General features: G+C 49.2%; 1 protein-coding gene across 1 annotated transcript in view; it reads right to left on the bottom strand.

The window, feature by feature from the left end:
• Window positions 1-12,422, bottom strand: part of COL13A1 (collagen type XIII alpha 1 chain) — a gene marked incomplete at its 5' end in the record, with an annotated part of 89,423 nt that overhangs the window by 37,113 nt on the left and 39,888 nt on the right. The window contains 10 exons of the mRNA XM_084264842.1: window positions 34-69; window positions 815-841; window positions 1,611-1,652; window positions 2,142-2,258; window positions 5,905-5,970; window positions 9,652-9,678; window positions 9,977-10,003; window positions 10,113-10,139; window positions 11,237-11,263; window positions 12,345-12,371. Coding sequence (XP_084120968.1) covers window positions 34-69; window positions 815-841; window positions 1,611-1,652; window positions 2,142-2,258; window positions 5,905-5,970; window positions 9,652-9,678; window positions 9,977-10,003; window positions 10,113-10,139; window positions 11,237-11,263; window positions 12,345-12,371 — 423 coding nt within the window. The remainder of the gene's footprint in view (window positions 1-33; window positions 70-814; window positions 842-1,610; window positions 1,653-2,141; window positions 2,259-5,904; window positions 5,971-9,651; window positions 9,679-9,976; window positions 10,004-10,112; window positions 10,140-11,236; window positions 11,264-12,344; window positions 12,372-12,422) is intronic.

Below are 12,422 nucleotides of genomic sequence, written 5' to 3'. Positions count from 1 at the left end.
TTCATTTAACAGTATTGGAGCTCCCCTTCTTACCTTCCTGCCAGGGTATCCCTGAATCCCAGGGTCTCCCTGCAAAAGGCAAAAAGACAAAAGAAAGTGAGGCTTGGCCTGAGAAGGACACATCCCTGCCCTTTTCTCTCAGGAGATCCTAGGATGAAAGGGCACTCCAGGGGGAAAAATTCACCTTTTGTTCAGCATGACTTCACTGAGCCCCTGACCGCTGAGACCCGTGGGTCACTGTTACCTGTGCCGGATTGAGCCCTAGCAGAAAAGGTGCATTAAGCACTGGCAGCTGGATAACCCACATCACCTCTGTGCTCGGGCTCTGCAGTCCCTATCTCCTCACCCTGGCTAAACCTCTCAGAGAAAATCAAAGGGGGGGTGGGGGTGGTTGCAGCTGAAGAAAAACAAAAAGTCCCCCACTTGCATTTTGGCAAGTGAATAAATGGGAAACTGCGGTGGAGTTAACAATAGCATTGCAAAATCCGTTCCTGAAGCACTGGTAAATGCTTTGAGAGTGGAAGAAGCCAATAAAGCTGTGTGTGGCAAAAAGTTTTGCAAGAGGGGCTGACAAGGCATGCCTTGCTCAGTCAAGATGCAACTCAGACGTGTCGCCTGGACAAAACCCATGAGTCAGCGCATGGGCCGGACCCTAAAGGCAATATTGAGTTGGGTTAGAAAACTTTTTCAACTATTTGATGGAACCTCCTTTCCCCCTCCTCCACCCATCAAAGCGTGCATGTCTCTCCCTGCCAGAAGCATCCACTTCTCTGTTTACCACCTTGCTCCTTCTAAGTAAGGCCAGACATCTCACCTTTGGTCCAGGAGGCCCAGGTAAACCCTGTAGACAAAAGCAGATAGATTAAAAATTGTAATCTCAAACATCACCGATCTATTCTTCATGTAGATGAATACTACCCTAACCTACACTCCCACAGAAATTCACGTCTCATAGTACTCTACCCCCAGCCCCCACCCCCAGCCTGGTCTCACTGAATCTGAACCAAAAAGCTGCTTTGCCTTAGGCATTCTACTCCAGAATCTTTTCTGTGTTCTCTGACTTTGCTTGGGAAACTTGTTCCCAGCTCACTGTGCAGCTCTGGAGTAAATGAGGCATTCACATCTTCCTCTGACAAACTAAATAGAGAGGAGATATTAACAAACAAACCACTTGTATTTCTAAATGAGAAATAACCAAACAATTTACCTGATACGAACCATGAAGTAGACCGGATACATGTGTATGTAAATATAAATAAACAAAACATCCATACACGGGAGCTGCCTTACTGATGCAAGCAGACAGAAAGGAGAAAACTACTCTAGATACACTCTGATGCCTGTCCCACCCTTGGTTGTTGCCTGCTTATAGCAATTCAAATGTTTAGTCACCACATCTTTGGCTCCTTAAAGCTCAGAGAGAGATAAGAATGCTTACAGAAGCATCTTCCCTTCCATCATCTGTGGAGAGGAGCTTTTGCCTCAAGGACGAGACCTGCTTGTCCTACTAGCAGGCCTTGAAAACTCTCGGAGATGGAAACCATTCACACCACAGTTGCTGTGTTTCTCCCTGCAGCTCCCAGGAATGGAGCTAGTTTTCTGGTACCCACCTTTCCATCTCTGCCAGGCTTCCCAGGTTCTCCTGCTCTGCCCTGTTGCGAGACAGAGGTACATTAGCAGTATTTTCTGCCCTGAGCCCTGCCATTCGGCAATGGTATTATTTTAAATAGTTCTGGTTTTACCCTCCTTGGCTGCTTGCTACCAGCCTGAGACCAGGATGGGGGCAGGACTTCAAAGGAGTCACAAGGATCCTTATCAGCCAGGTTTTTGCTGTGAGCAGGATAATTACACCCTCATGTTACTTCCTCCCTGTGACCATCTTCAGATGCTGAGGAGGAGGAAACTAGCCTGGGGTCACCCACTCACACGCATATCTAGATAGCAACAGTGCAGGGCACACGACTCCACCTTCCGTCCCACTCCCCATCCTTCCCGGAACATATTCCTCCCTACCCATCCGTATCCCCTGCAGATCTCCTGCCATGGCTATCTTGGCATCAGAAGAGGCAGTAAAGGCCAGAGGAAATTGTCCATTCCCCAGGGAAAGAGGAAGCAGAAGACTTTTTCGTAATTGGACTTACAGGCGCCCCAACTGGCCCAGGCTGTCCTGCTGTTCCTTTAGGTCCAGCTGGTCCAGTGGGCCCTGGTGGGCCAGGGGGACCTGGTGGACCTTGAATTCCTGCTTGTCCTTGTTCACCCTGCAGTTCATTAAACACAGGATTATCAGCAGGCAGAGCAAACCCTTCACACCACCACCCCAAGGGCCCAAGGCAGGTCAGCCTGGCTGAAGCAGAAGAGGTAGAAGCAAGTCTCAGGTTAGTGGCAGGAGAGGTTTCAAAGAGTGAGGCAGAGCCCTGCTGAAGACAGCCAGGTTGCCTGGCCAGCAGGAGCTGGGACCCTCCAGTTTGCAAAGACATCTGAGGCCACCTTGTCAGAGCTCTCTTTAAAAGCGATCTACAGACTGAGCAGTCCAAAGAGATCCTTTTCTTCACGAGTCAGTCAAGTACAATTTATATGTCAAGACACAACATCATCTGAGCTTCTCAGGAGGCTTTCCAAAGCACTTGACAGTCATATGCGAAGCAAAGCCTCCCGTGACCGCACTGGCACGTCCAGGCAGAGCCACAGTGTCTTACCTCAGCCTAGATGGGGTTTTATTTTCCTCCCGTGCTATATTTGTTGGACAACCCTCCCTCTGTTTCGCCAAGGCCCAAAAGTAGAAATGCCACAAAACCAAAAGAAAATAACACAATCATCATGGCATTTCTGGAGCCTGACCAAAACAGGCCGACATATGCCAGGAAGAGCCTGTTTTTGTAAGATTTAGCAAACTAGCGCATGCAGAGCCACCTGCCATTTTAAGCTCTCTGAAACGAAGCCGTTTCAGCCGGTTCTTCCCCAGGCCCCTCAGTAGCCATTCGGCAGCTGCAGCTCATGCCTCAGCAATGTCATCTGGCCCAAAGGACCTGGACTTGGGACCGCGTGGCACTGAGGAGACAGTGGGTTGGAAGCACCACGTTTGAATACCAGACTGCTGATCTATAATTGATTAATTCAGCAAGCTCCTAAGGCGCTGTGTTTGCCTCATGGCCTCCCCCAACCAATAAAATATCACAACATCCTAGTGCCAGCAACCCAATTCAACCATGAAAAACTCTTCTTGGTGGATCCATGGGAAGCTAGAAATGAAACATGGTCATTTCTCAAGTATAAATCAGTGGGCATGCAGTCGGGTCTCTGCTGTGTTTGTCCTCTCTAGAACCCTATACACTGCAGCTGGGTAGAAGTTTGCTCTCACACTCATGTGAGCAGGAAAGCGCATGAAATCTGTGCCCTGTGTGTGTTCCTACCAAGCATGCTATTTATCCTGGCTGCCTTTAGTAAAACACATGGATACAGGGATGCTTGCTTTATTTAGAACGACAAATGAAAAGCAATAAGCCGAAAATTTTCATCCCTTCTGACACGAGCTCTATTTAAAAGAAAATTTCCAACATGCAGGCCAGGCTCACGGGAAGCTCAGTCATGTGTGGAGCACCAGCTCTTCTCTGCAAGAGAGCCGCTGCCACCCTGTCTGACCCGCAGCTCACACCAAGAAAGAAGCCTGCTGGGCCAGGCCGGGAAGGTCCCCTCTCTTTTCTCCCATTTTCTAAGTGCTCACTCTGTGGCCCGTGCAAGGCAGACAGGATACTTCCTGAGCTTCCCTGTCCTCCATACTCAGTGCTAGTCAGCAGTCCTTTAAGCAGTCTCACAGGTTTTAAATCTGGAAGAGAATCTGGATCCAACCAAGGCAAGTGATTAGGAGGACGCTGGAGTATATTTCTGGATTTCCTCTTGTCCTGATCTCTCAGCCCAGCTGGAGAGACTTCCCTCCCACTGCACTGTGGGTACATGAAAGAGCGCATGCATCTTACAGCACCCGTCTCGGAGTGCACCATGAGAAGGCAAACGGGCCTTTGCCTGTCTCCCTTCGGCTCTCCCTCCTCTATTCCCACTTCAACCACTGTCAGCCCAGCCCAGGCTCCAGATTCAGGGCACTAAAATGCAGCACAGTGCTGGGAATGGCTGCTAGCACCCTGACAGGGGATGGGGAGATGGGGAGAGCAGGAGCCCGACCCCGGCACAGCTGGAAGGAGCTCACCCAAAGCCCTGTTCGCATCACCTTCACGTTGCTGTCTTGGACAGAGCATGCTTTGTCTGAGCAAGTGCCCATCCATGCAGATCCCTAAACATGCAAAATGCAATTACTGCATCACTATAGTCTTATTAACACATTCAGAACAAAAGGACCCACGGATCTACCCAGACAGTAAGAGGATACAGTAGGTTGGAAAGCAGGTGGCATTTTCATCAGACATCATTCTATATTTTTAGCTGCTGACTGGAGCTATTTGTCAGTTCTTTTAAAACACCAGTTAGACACCCTGACTGCACCCCAGCAACGTGGTGCTCGTTCAGCCTCCCAACACAGGTCTCTGCTCAGCCCATGCCTCCGCTAAGCCCAAGCCCATGGGCAAAGCGCTCTTCCTGACGTGCTCAGAGGCAGCAGGGTTTTCATGTCTCGGGCGCTGGTGCTAAGGTTTAGTTTGCAGCCTCACATTTGTTCCTAGCATTCATCTGTCGGGCTCCTGGAATTGCCTGGTGCTGGCAGATCCGTAGGAGTGGATTATACTTTGTTGCACTCAGGGAACGAATACAGCAACGACAAAACTGATCATAGCAAAATTCTCCGGTGAAGTTAGCCCGTGGGGACAGAGGGAATTTGCAGCCCTGGCTGATGACAGGACGTGGGGCAGCTATTCAAGTTTCCCACTTCATCCTGGATACACACTTCAGCTTTCAAAGCCTTCCCAAGAGGTCAGTCCTTGGCCTGGCTCTCCAGACTGTCACTTTCCCAAGAGGTCAGTCCTTGGCCTGGCTCTCCAGACTGTCACTTTGAAGGACAACCAGCACAAGCCACGGGGCTCTGTGCAGCACTGAGCGCTGAATCGATAGAAACTGAATTGAGACCATGGGCTCAAATGATAAGGTCAGGGTTTTGCCAGCACCAGGGGGCAAGGATCAGGCACCCATGGTAAAGGCTTGTATTGCAGACCGGAGTTCCCTGTCTAGACAGGCAGCAGGGTGACAAAACCCAGGCACACCATAGAGGGTGCCCAGCACACTTCAGCAGGGTAAATGCAGCAGTTTGTCCACATGGGAAAGTTAATCCCAATTGATGGAATGAGGGAGCTTAAAGTGGGCTCATTAAAAGCCACATGAACTCTGCCTATGGACACTCTTATTCACTATTCATATGTCCATAATTCATTTTATGAATTCATTCCCGAGCTAAACTAAATTAAACATGAATTATGGCCCTGGAAACCAAAATAAATGTGTTTACACAAAGATTTAATGCAATTTAATGAAACCATTATAAGAGCTTATTTAAACACATTTTCCCAAGTGCCTCAGACTAGACTAGCCCTTAAAAGAAGCATTTGCCTATTCATTCATCTCAGTTAAATTTCACAGACATTAACCCCGTTTCAGCAAGAGTTTTCTAACATCTTCTGGAGATTGAATATGCAGGAATTGACTCCTTAAGGTAGGAGACTGCTTGTCAACAGTCCCAAGAACTGTTTCATGGCCCATTTCTCTCAGTTTAAAAAGCTGGCTTCACTACGTTTCTTTTGAGCCACATTATCACATCAAAGGTTTCCTCCCCTTCAAAGAAGGTCCCTCAGCTCTGCCCAAACCTCTTGGAAACCCCTCTGTAGGGGAAGACAGACATGTAGTAAGCTGATTAATTGCAAGTGTCAGGGTAGGCTTAGAAACAGGCAACGAAGAGGAGAAGTCTACCTGGAAAGTGCGTCTCTTTATGACGGGAGGTGGAGCCAGCCGGACTGAATTGAGGAGAGGCAACAGCTGAAGAAGATCAAACCAGAATGTCGTGGGGCAAAGGAGGCCATTAGCACACCGAGAGTCAGAGAGCAGCCAGGGGAGAGAACAGAGAAGAGGGGAACAGAGAAATTGCTGTGAAAATAAAACCCCCATGTGAGAGCTGCACAGGGAGGGCATGGGGCACGGGTACCTGCCAGCAGACCTCTGAGCTCCTTCCTTCACACCATGCGTTGCTCACAGGGGGATGTGCCAGCCCTGGCAGGTGCAAGGCAGCCATTCACCACCCCGACACTCCCACTGCACAGAGTTTTTACCACTTTCCCTACTCCAAAACAAGACTTTCCCAGGGGACTTTTTTTTTACTCAGCTCCACTGCTCTCCTTAGGCAGTATTGCAAAACTTGCCCCCCACCGGCTCTGCTAAGCTCTCCGGTGCCCAGACCATCTCTATTTCTCATCATTCAATTTGAGCTAACTATCAAAATGCCAATTTTCTCCAAGTTTTCCAAGTAGAGTTTCAAATTTATTTCCATCTTCCCTTACAAGAAATACTGTATCTCCAGGCCTCACCCTTCCTCAGAGCTTAGGAGGAGTGGAGAGAGGCTCCTTGAGGTCAGCAGCAGGGAACAGATTCTGGTGCAGTTCATTTAGCTGAGCAGACACAGGCATCACAACCAAGAGAGCTCCTATTGCCTCTGAGCCTTGAGCGAGGTATTGCCTCTGGACCCCGTGCTCTGCTTTTCCTTGTTTAACAGTAACATCAGCCTCTGACTGCTTATAGCCAGGAATGCTGCCTTAGGGCACAAAGCTGACCCGGACACACAGAAATCAAATGCAGTAAAGCTCAGGAGCATTTGTTCATCCTTCTGCTGTATCCAGTTTCTACTTGCATGCATGCTGCTGTCAGCCTGGCACCCACCGTGCCGGCTCCAGGCCCAGGAATGCTTCTCTGGCCTGATCCACTTTCCTGTTCCTATCAGCTTTCCACTGAAGCTGCTCTTGATTTACACAGGGAGAAGAGAAAGAGGCTTTCTGTGCTCATGCACAAAAATGTGCCCCTGTGTGCAACATTTCCCCATGTGAGTTGTGTGCTCAGGTCTGAGAGGTGTGCCCACAGGTCTCCCCCCAACAGTAACCATACACATCCAAGCAGCACACTTTAATTCCTTTCAACATCCTTCTTTGTGTTTGCTGTAAAAGAGAGGACCCAATACTGTTGCAAAGTCAAGTGGGAACCCAATATTGCAGCACCACTGCCCTGTGATCCTGGGGGAAGCTGTGTGTGTTTGGATGCACCAACCCAGACAGACACGGGCTGTGCTGCTGGAAAATCAACAGGGCTGATTTCCCCAGGAGGACATCCTTCTCTTTCTAAAAGCCAGTGCATGAGGCCCCAGGAGAGCTTTCAGGACTGCACTGATCTTCTTGAGGGGGTTGTCACTGTGAATCCCCACACCTCCATGCTAGGTGTGCATCTCTGAGTGACCCAAATCCAGCTGAGCTGTCTTCGCCTGGCACCTCAAGTGCTGAAGACCCAGCAATGGATTCAGGTGCAAGGGGAAGATTTTAGACAAGAAACCTGAACCCCCCAGTCTCCTGCCCTAGGCCCCCAGTGTCCCAATGGCAAGGTGCTTTTCAGAAGGCAGCGCACAATATTGGACCCGCATCCTTGCGCCTTTGCATCAGAACCAAGTCCCATCAGACCGTTACCCACAAACCTTTAGCGTAAGGATCTGGTTAGAGCGCAGGGCTGCAAGGGTGGTACTTAGGTATTCCTAGGGGACAGCGAAGACACATGACACAAATGGGGTCAGTTAGACATGGTGTTTCTGAGAGAAGATGGAGCACAGCTGGTCCCTGGTCCCCTTCCCCAGGGCAGCACCTTGGAGCAGCCCAAACAGCCAGCGCACCCCGAAAGGGTAGCCCTGTGCCTGGGCTTGTCCCTCACACCAGTGCAGGCCATACAGGCTCGTGCTGATGAAAAATAGGAAACTGCAACATGAGCTAAGGCATACATCTTAATCTTACATTTCCTTCCTAAGAAAACAAGGATGAAGCAAAACTGAAACAACATCCCTGGTTTTTCAGGATGTTGGTTTTCATTTCCGCACCCGGAACATCTGATGAAGAACCTTGTCAACAAGTAAAGCAAGAGCAAATTGCAACTTGGTGAAACATGCAGTATTTTCACAGCAAAGCTCACCCTAATTTAATTTTGGGAGGAAGAGAGGGAAATGCACCTCTGTTGGCTGATTTTAGGCTGTGTCCAGACCCTTCTGACAGCCCACCCTTGAGCTGATCTGAGGACAGACACCCTTCCCATCAGCATGTTTTTGCTTTGGAACACCTCGTGGACTTTTTACAATATTGAGGTTCCAGAAATACCTCGAAAACGTGACACCCCAGAGTGCCTGCAACCCCAACCCACCAAACCAGCAAGCCTTTGCCCCCAGAACAGAGCCCAGGCTACTCCCAGCGATGCACAATCTGCATCTCTCTTTTCCAGTGTCGCTTCAGGTCCTGCTGCTGCTTTTCACCTTGAGCACCCAGAACAGTCAGAGCCTGTAACAGGAACCCAGGACACCTCTGGGTTGAACACTGTTAACTTCTTTTTGACATAACAATCTAGTGAGCCACTTGCCTAAATAAACACAGCTGACTGGCTATTATTGTACTGGAGGGCACATACCCACGGCCCCCTTCTCCCTCACTGCCAGCCCAGCTCTCACCCCTGTCTCTGCGGCACAGAGCATCCAGGGCCCTGTTCCCTCAGGGCCAGGGACCAGAGCCCCGTCAAAAATAAACAGAAAGCCCTTAAGCCTGTCTCCCTGTACACAGAGATTACAAATTCCAGCCACTTCATATGATGTCGTTCCAATGCATTTCCAGTGGATTTTCAGCACTTCAGTTGTTTTTAGAGCTGGTTAAATTTTTCCCGTAATCCCCTCAAACCCCACAATGTACTCTCTCCTCTCTTGGCTGTGGTACACACCAGCCAGGCCAGGCCAGACACAAGGGGGGCAACATCCTGGCTTTCATTAAACAGATGCTGGTATTGACCCACCGCCTCGCGCCTCTTCCTTACAGGCAGAAAGCCCACCAGGCTGGGGGACCACCATAGGGACCAGCTGACCAGGAACCATCCAGAGTACTGTTGCCAAGGGTGGTCAGGGTGGCTTTTGGGCAGGGAGCACAAGCCTTCCCCTTGTCTCTATGCAGGGTTGAAGCCAGCATGAGGGAGAAGAAAAAGGGGGAGAATGACAAAAGAGTATCCTTGAGGTCTGCAAACCCCATGCTGCTACTGGCCACGCAACCACAGCAGAGGCTGTGGAAGCAGGACAGAGCTGAGGTGTGAGCGGGTGATCTCTTCTCCTCCAGAAACTACAGGTTTTGGGATGAGGACACAAACGTTCCCTGCTGGAGCACAGAGCATGGGAGGGACTCCAGGAAGCACCAACGACAGCATTTAGCTGGGGGGTCAGCCCCGGTGGGCAGGAACAGAGCGGAGAGCCAACATCCCTCCTGGAAAACCTTATCTGTCCCACTTCTGTGAAACACATCAATCAGCTGAGCGCTGCCCTTGGGGTCCCGCTGATGCATCTCATTAATGAAACGATCTGTATTTCCACCAAGAAGCCATTCAAAACAAAGGAGGATTAACATGCAGGAAGGCACGGAACAGATGATAATAATGCTAATAACTTACCCTGTGTGGGTACTCAGCACACTGACCCTGTGGAAGGAGGGGATTAAAAGGAAAGAGTTTAAACTACAAACAGAGAGGACCAAAATAGACAAATGCTGGGTCAGATCCAGAAGGTGTAAATCACTGTGACCCTATTTAATTCAATGCAGCTATGCCAACTTGCACCCGACAAGCACCCTGCCTCCTGTCCCCTAGCCCCAGAGCCCTCTGTTCTTGCTGTATTTCTCAGCCACCCAAAGTCAGACTGAGCAGCACTGAGCCATCAAGTCCCTTCCCCGCTCGCCCCTCACGTTTTTAATTGTCAACACAACACAACACAAATTACCTTTTCTCCTTTTTGTCCTGGGGGTCCCTATAAAAGAAAAGTGGTAAAAAAAAATAAAAAATGAAGGAGCTCAGTGCAGGCAAGAGGAGAGGGATTAATTAGGAGAAGGTGTGATTGCAAGAGATGGGATACTTACAGGTTGTCCCCTGGGGCCTGCAGCACCCTTTAAAGAAACACATTGTTGTAAATGCAAGACGGATTCCCCGTTTACAGCAACAAGGCAAGAAAAACTCTGCATACAGGGTAGGTGGAAACTCAGTTTTTAAAACAATTTGTGGAGAAAAGTTTCCAAAGAGAGATCTGGGTTCCCTTTGTTACTCTGGAGGAGTGAAAACGCATGCATGTTCTGGCTGCACCATGGGGGGGCGAATTATTAAAAGGAGAGGAGAAAATCCATCAGGAAAACACACCCTTATTGTTCCCAGGACCTCAGCTGACAGCACTGGGATGGAACCAGAAGCACCCAGGTCTGAAGCTTGAGCTGCAACTGCTTGAGCTGGGGTTGCGCAACAAGGGGGTGATGTCAGCTCACCCCTCCATCACGGAATGGGGAACGAGGGGGGGGCGAATCTTCAACATGTGCTTGCCAGAGGGCTACACTGACACTCAGGCTCAAACCCCAGAATTAGCAGAAGAAAACATTCAGCGTTTCAGTGAGCGAAGGTGACTACAGAGCTGCCAGCTTGGCATACTCGCGTTTGGGGATTTCATCATCAGAGATATCAAGAGGAACAAGACCACATTTGGGTTTCCATCAAATGTGGCCTAAGTTTATAATTGTGAACCAAAAGCATTTTAGTACGAAGCACATATGAAATGGAGCTTTAAGAGGGGGAAAGACAGATATTTAATACAAAAAATATGCCGTTTTCGTTGTTGTTAGATAAGTTGAGAGCTGCCAGATGGGTTTTCAGAAATCTTTCCATCAACTTTTATTTCTGCTATGAGGCCAACCACGAAAAACGTCAGCTCCCAATGTATATTTAAAGAACATAATTGCTAACTGTAAGGAAAACATATCCCATGCATAACTAAACTAGAGAGTTGCTGTTGTGACATGTGAATCCGATAACCATAATGTAAAAATTACAGATGTGCATCCCAGCACTGCTATTACAAAGTTACAGAATTAGGGAAGCAGCTAGATGAACTACGATCCCTACCCTGCCTATGAGCTCGTTTACAGCTGAGAGGAAACGTCATTTCAAACCAGCAGATCACGCACAAATAAACATTGTATTTATTACTATATTTTTTTACCATCTCCCCCTTCTGTCCAGGATGACCCTGCAAAAGAGAGAAAAGACACATCAGTTTCGGCCACTACAATGTCCAGAAGATGTTGGCTTAACCAATTTACCCCTTGCTTGGGGAGGTGCTCACACTGTACCTCGTCAAGGGAGGTACAACAGTGTGCATGTGGAGCTTTGCTCACACACCTAGCAGGGTACCGCTCCCCGATACACAAACCATTGAGCTCTGGAGGATGAATACAGTGTGCAAAGGCTCTGCGGGGTGCAGCTGGGATGTGGTTAATCCCCCTGGGGCTGTCAGAGCAGCTTCGGCTGAGTGCATTGCGCTGGGGCTCACACATGCATCCTCAGAGCAGCAGAAGAGAGACACTGCTGGGTATCTCTTGAGGATGATGTTCCTCATGGGAAAAACAGCATCCTGCTGTAGGAAATTAGGTGCAAGATGTATGTACTACCAGCTCCTTCTCCATCACAGCACAGCTAGAGGAAGCATGGTAGAGAATTTTGCTAAGGGACTGCCTGGAGCTATGAGTTTCACGTCAGCTGGGTTCATAGGGAAGTAGCTGTATTGGTGCCTAGGTCTGGAGGATGGGAAGAACTTAGGTCTCTCTACTAAAAGCTGATTATAAGGATGACTCTAAGGACAGGATGGAGGTCTTTGGGGTCCTTTCCTCTTCTGCTACATCTCTTTGCAGCACAGCAGCAGAGAGAATGAAGTTGTAGAGTCAACCTCAAATGCGGCTGTTGGCTCTCTCAGGCAGAGGTCTGGTACCTTGGAGCCTGCTCTGCCTGCCTGGCTCAGGGTGGGAGTGCCTGCTAAGGCTTTCCCTGCAACAACTGGGCTGCTGCACGTGCAACGTGCTATTTTATAGATTTGCCTAGAAAGGAAGCAGCCACGCTCTGCCTTCCCTGATGTCCTGACTCCTGCATCTCCCCCAAGGCATCTGTGGTATCCCTCTGCCTGCCAACCTTCTAATTTTCATTTAATCCATGCATGTGCATGATGTTGCAAAATAATCCTTTTCAAAACTCACTCCATTAACACGCAGGCTAACAAGACAGTGGGACCTAGCAGGAGGCAGGGCAGAAAGCCTTGGGAGAAACTGTTTGCTTACCGGTTTGCCATCCAAGCCAATAGGGCCCTGAAATTAAAAAAAGAGAGACAGAAAGGGTGAGAAATGCTTTCACTGGCG

Source organism: Gallinula chloropus (assembly GCF_964237585.1).
Source record: "Gallinula chloropus genome assembly, chromosome: 5".
In the NCBI taxonomy this organism is placed as follows: domain Eukaryota; kingdom Metazoa; phylum Chordata; class Aves; order Gruiformes; family Rallidae; genus Gallinula; species Gallinula chloropus.
Note: the sequence above shows the minus strand (reverse complement) of the source record. Positions and strands in the feature narration are given on the sequence as shown.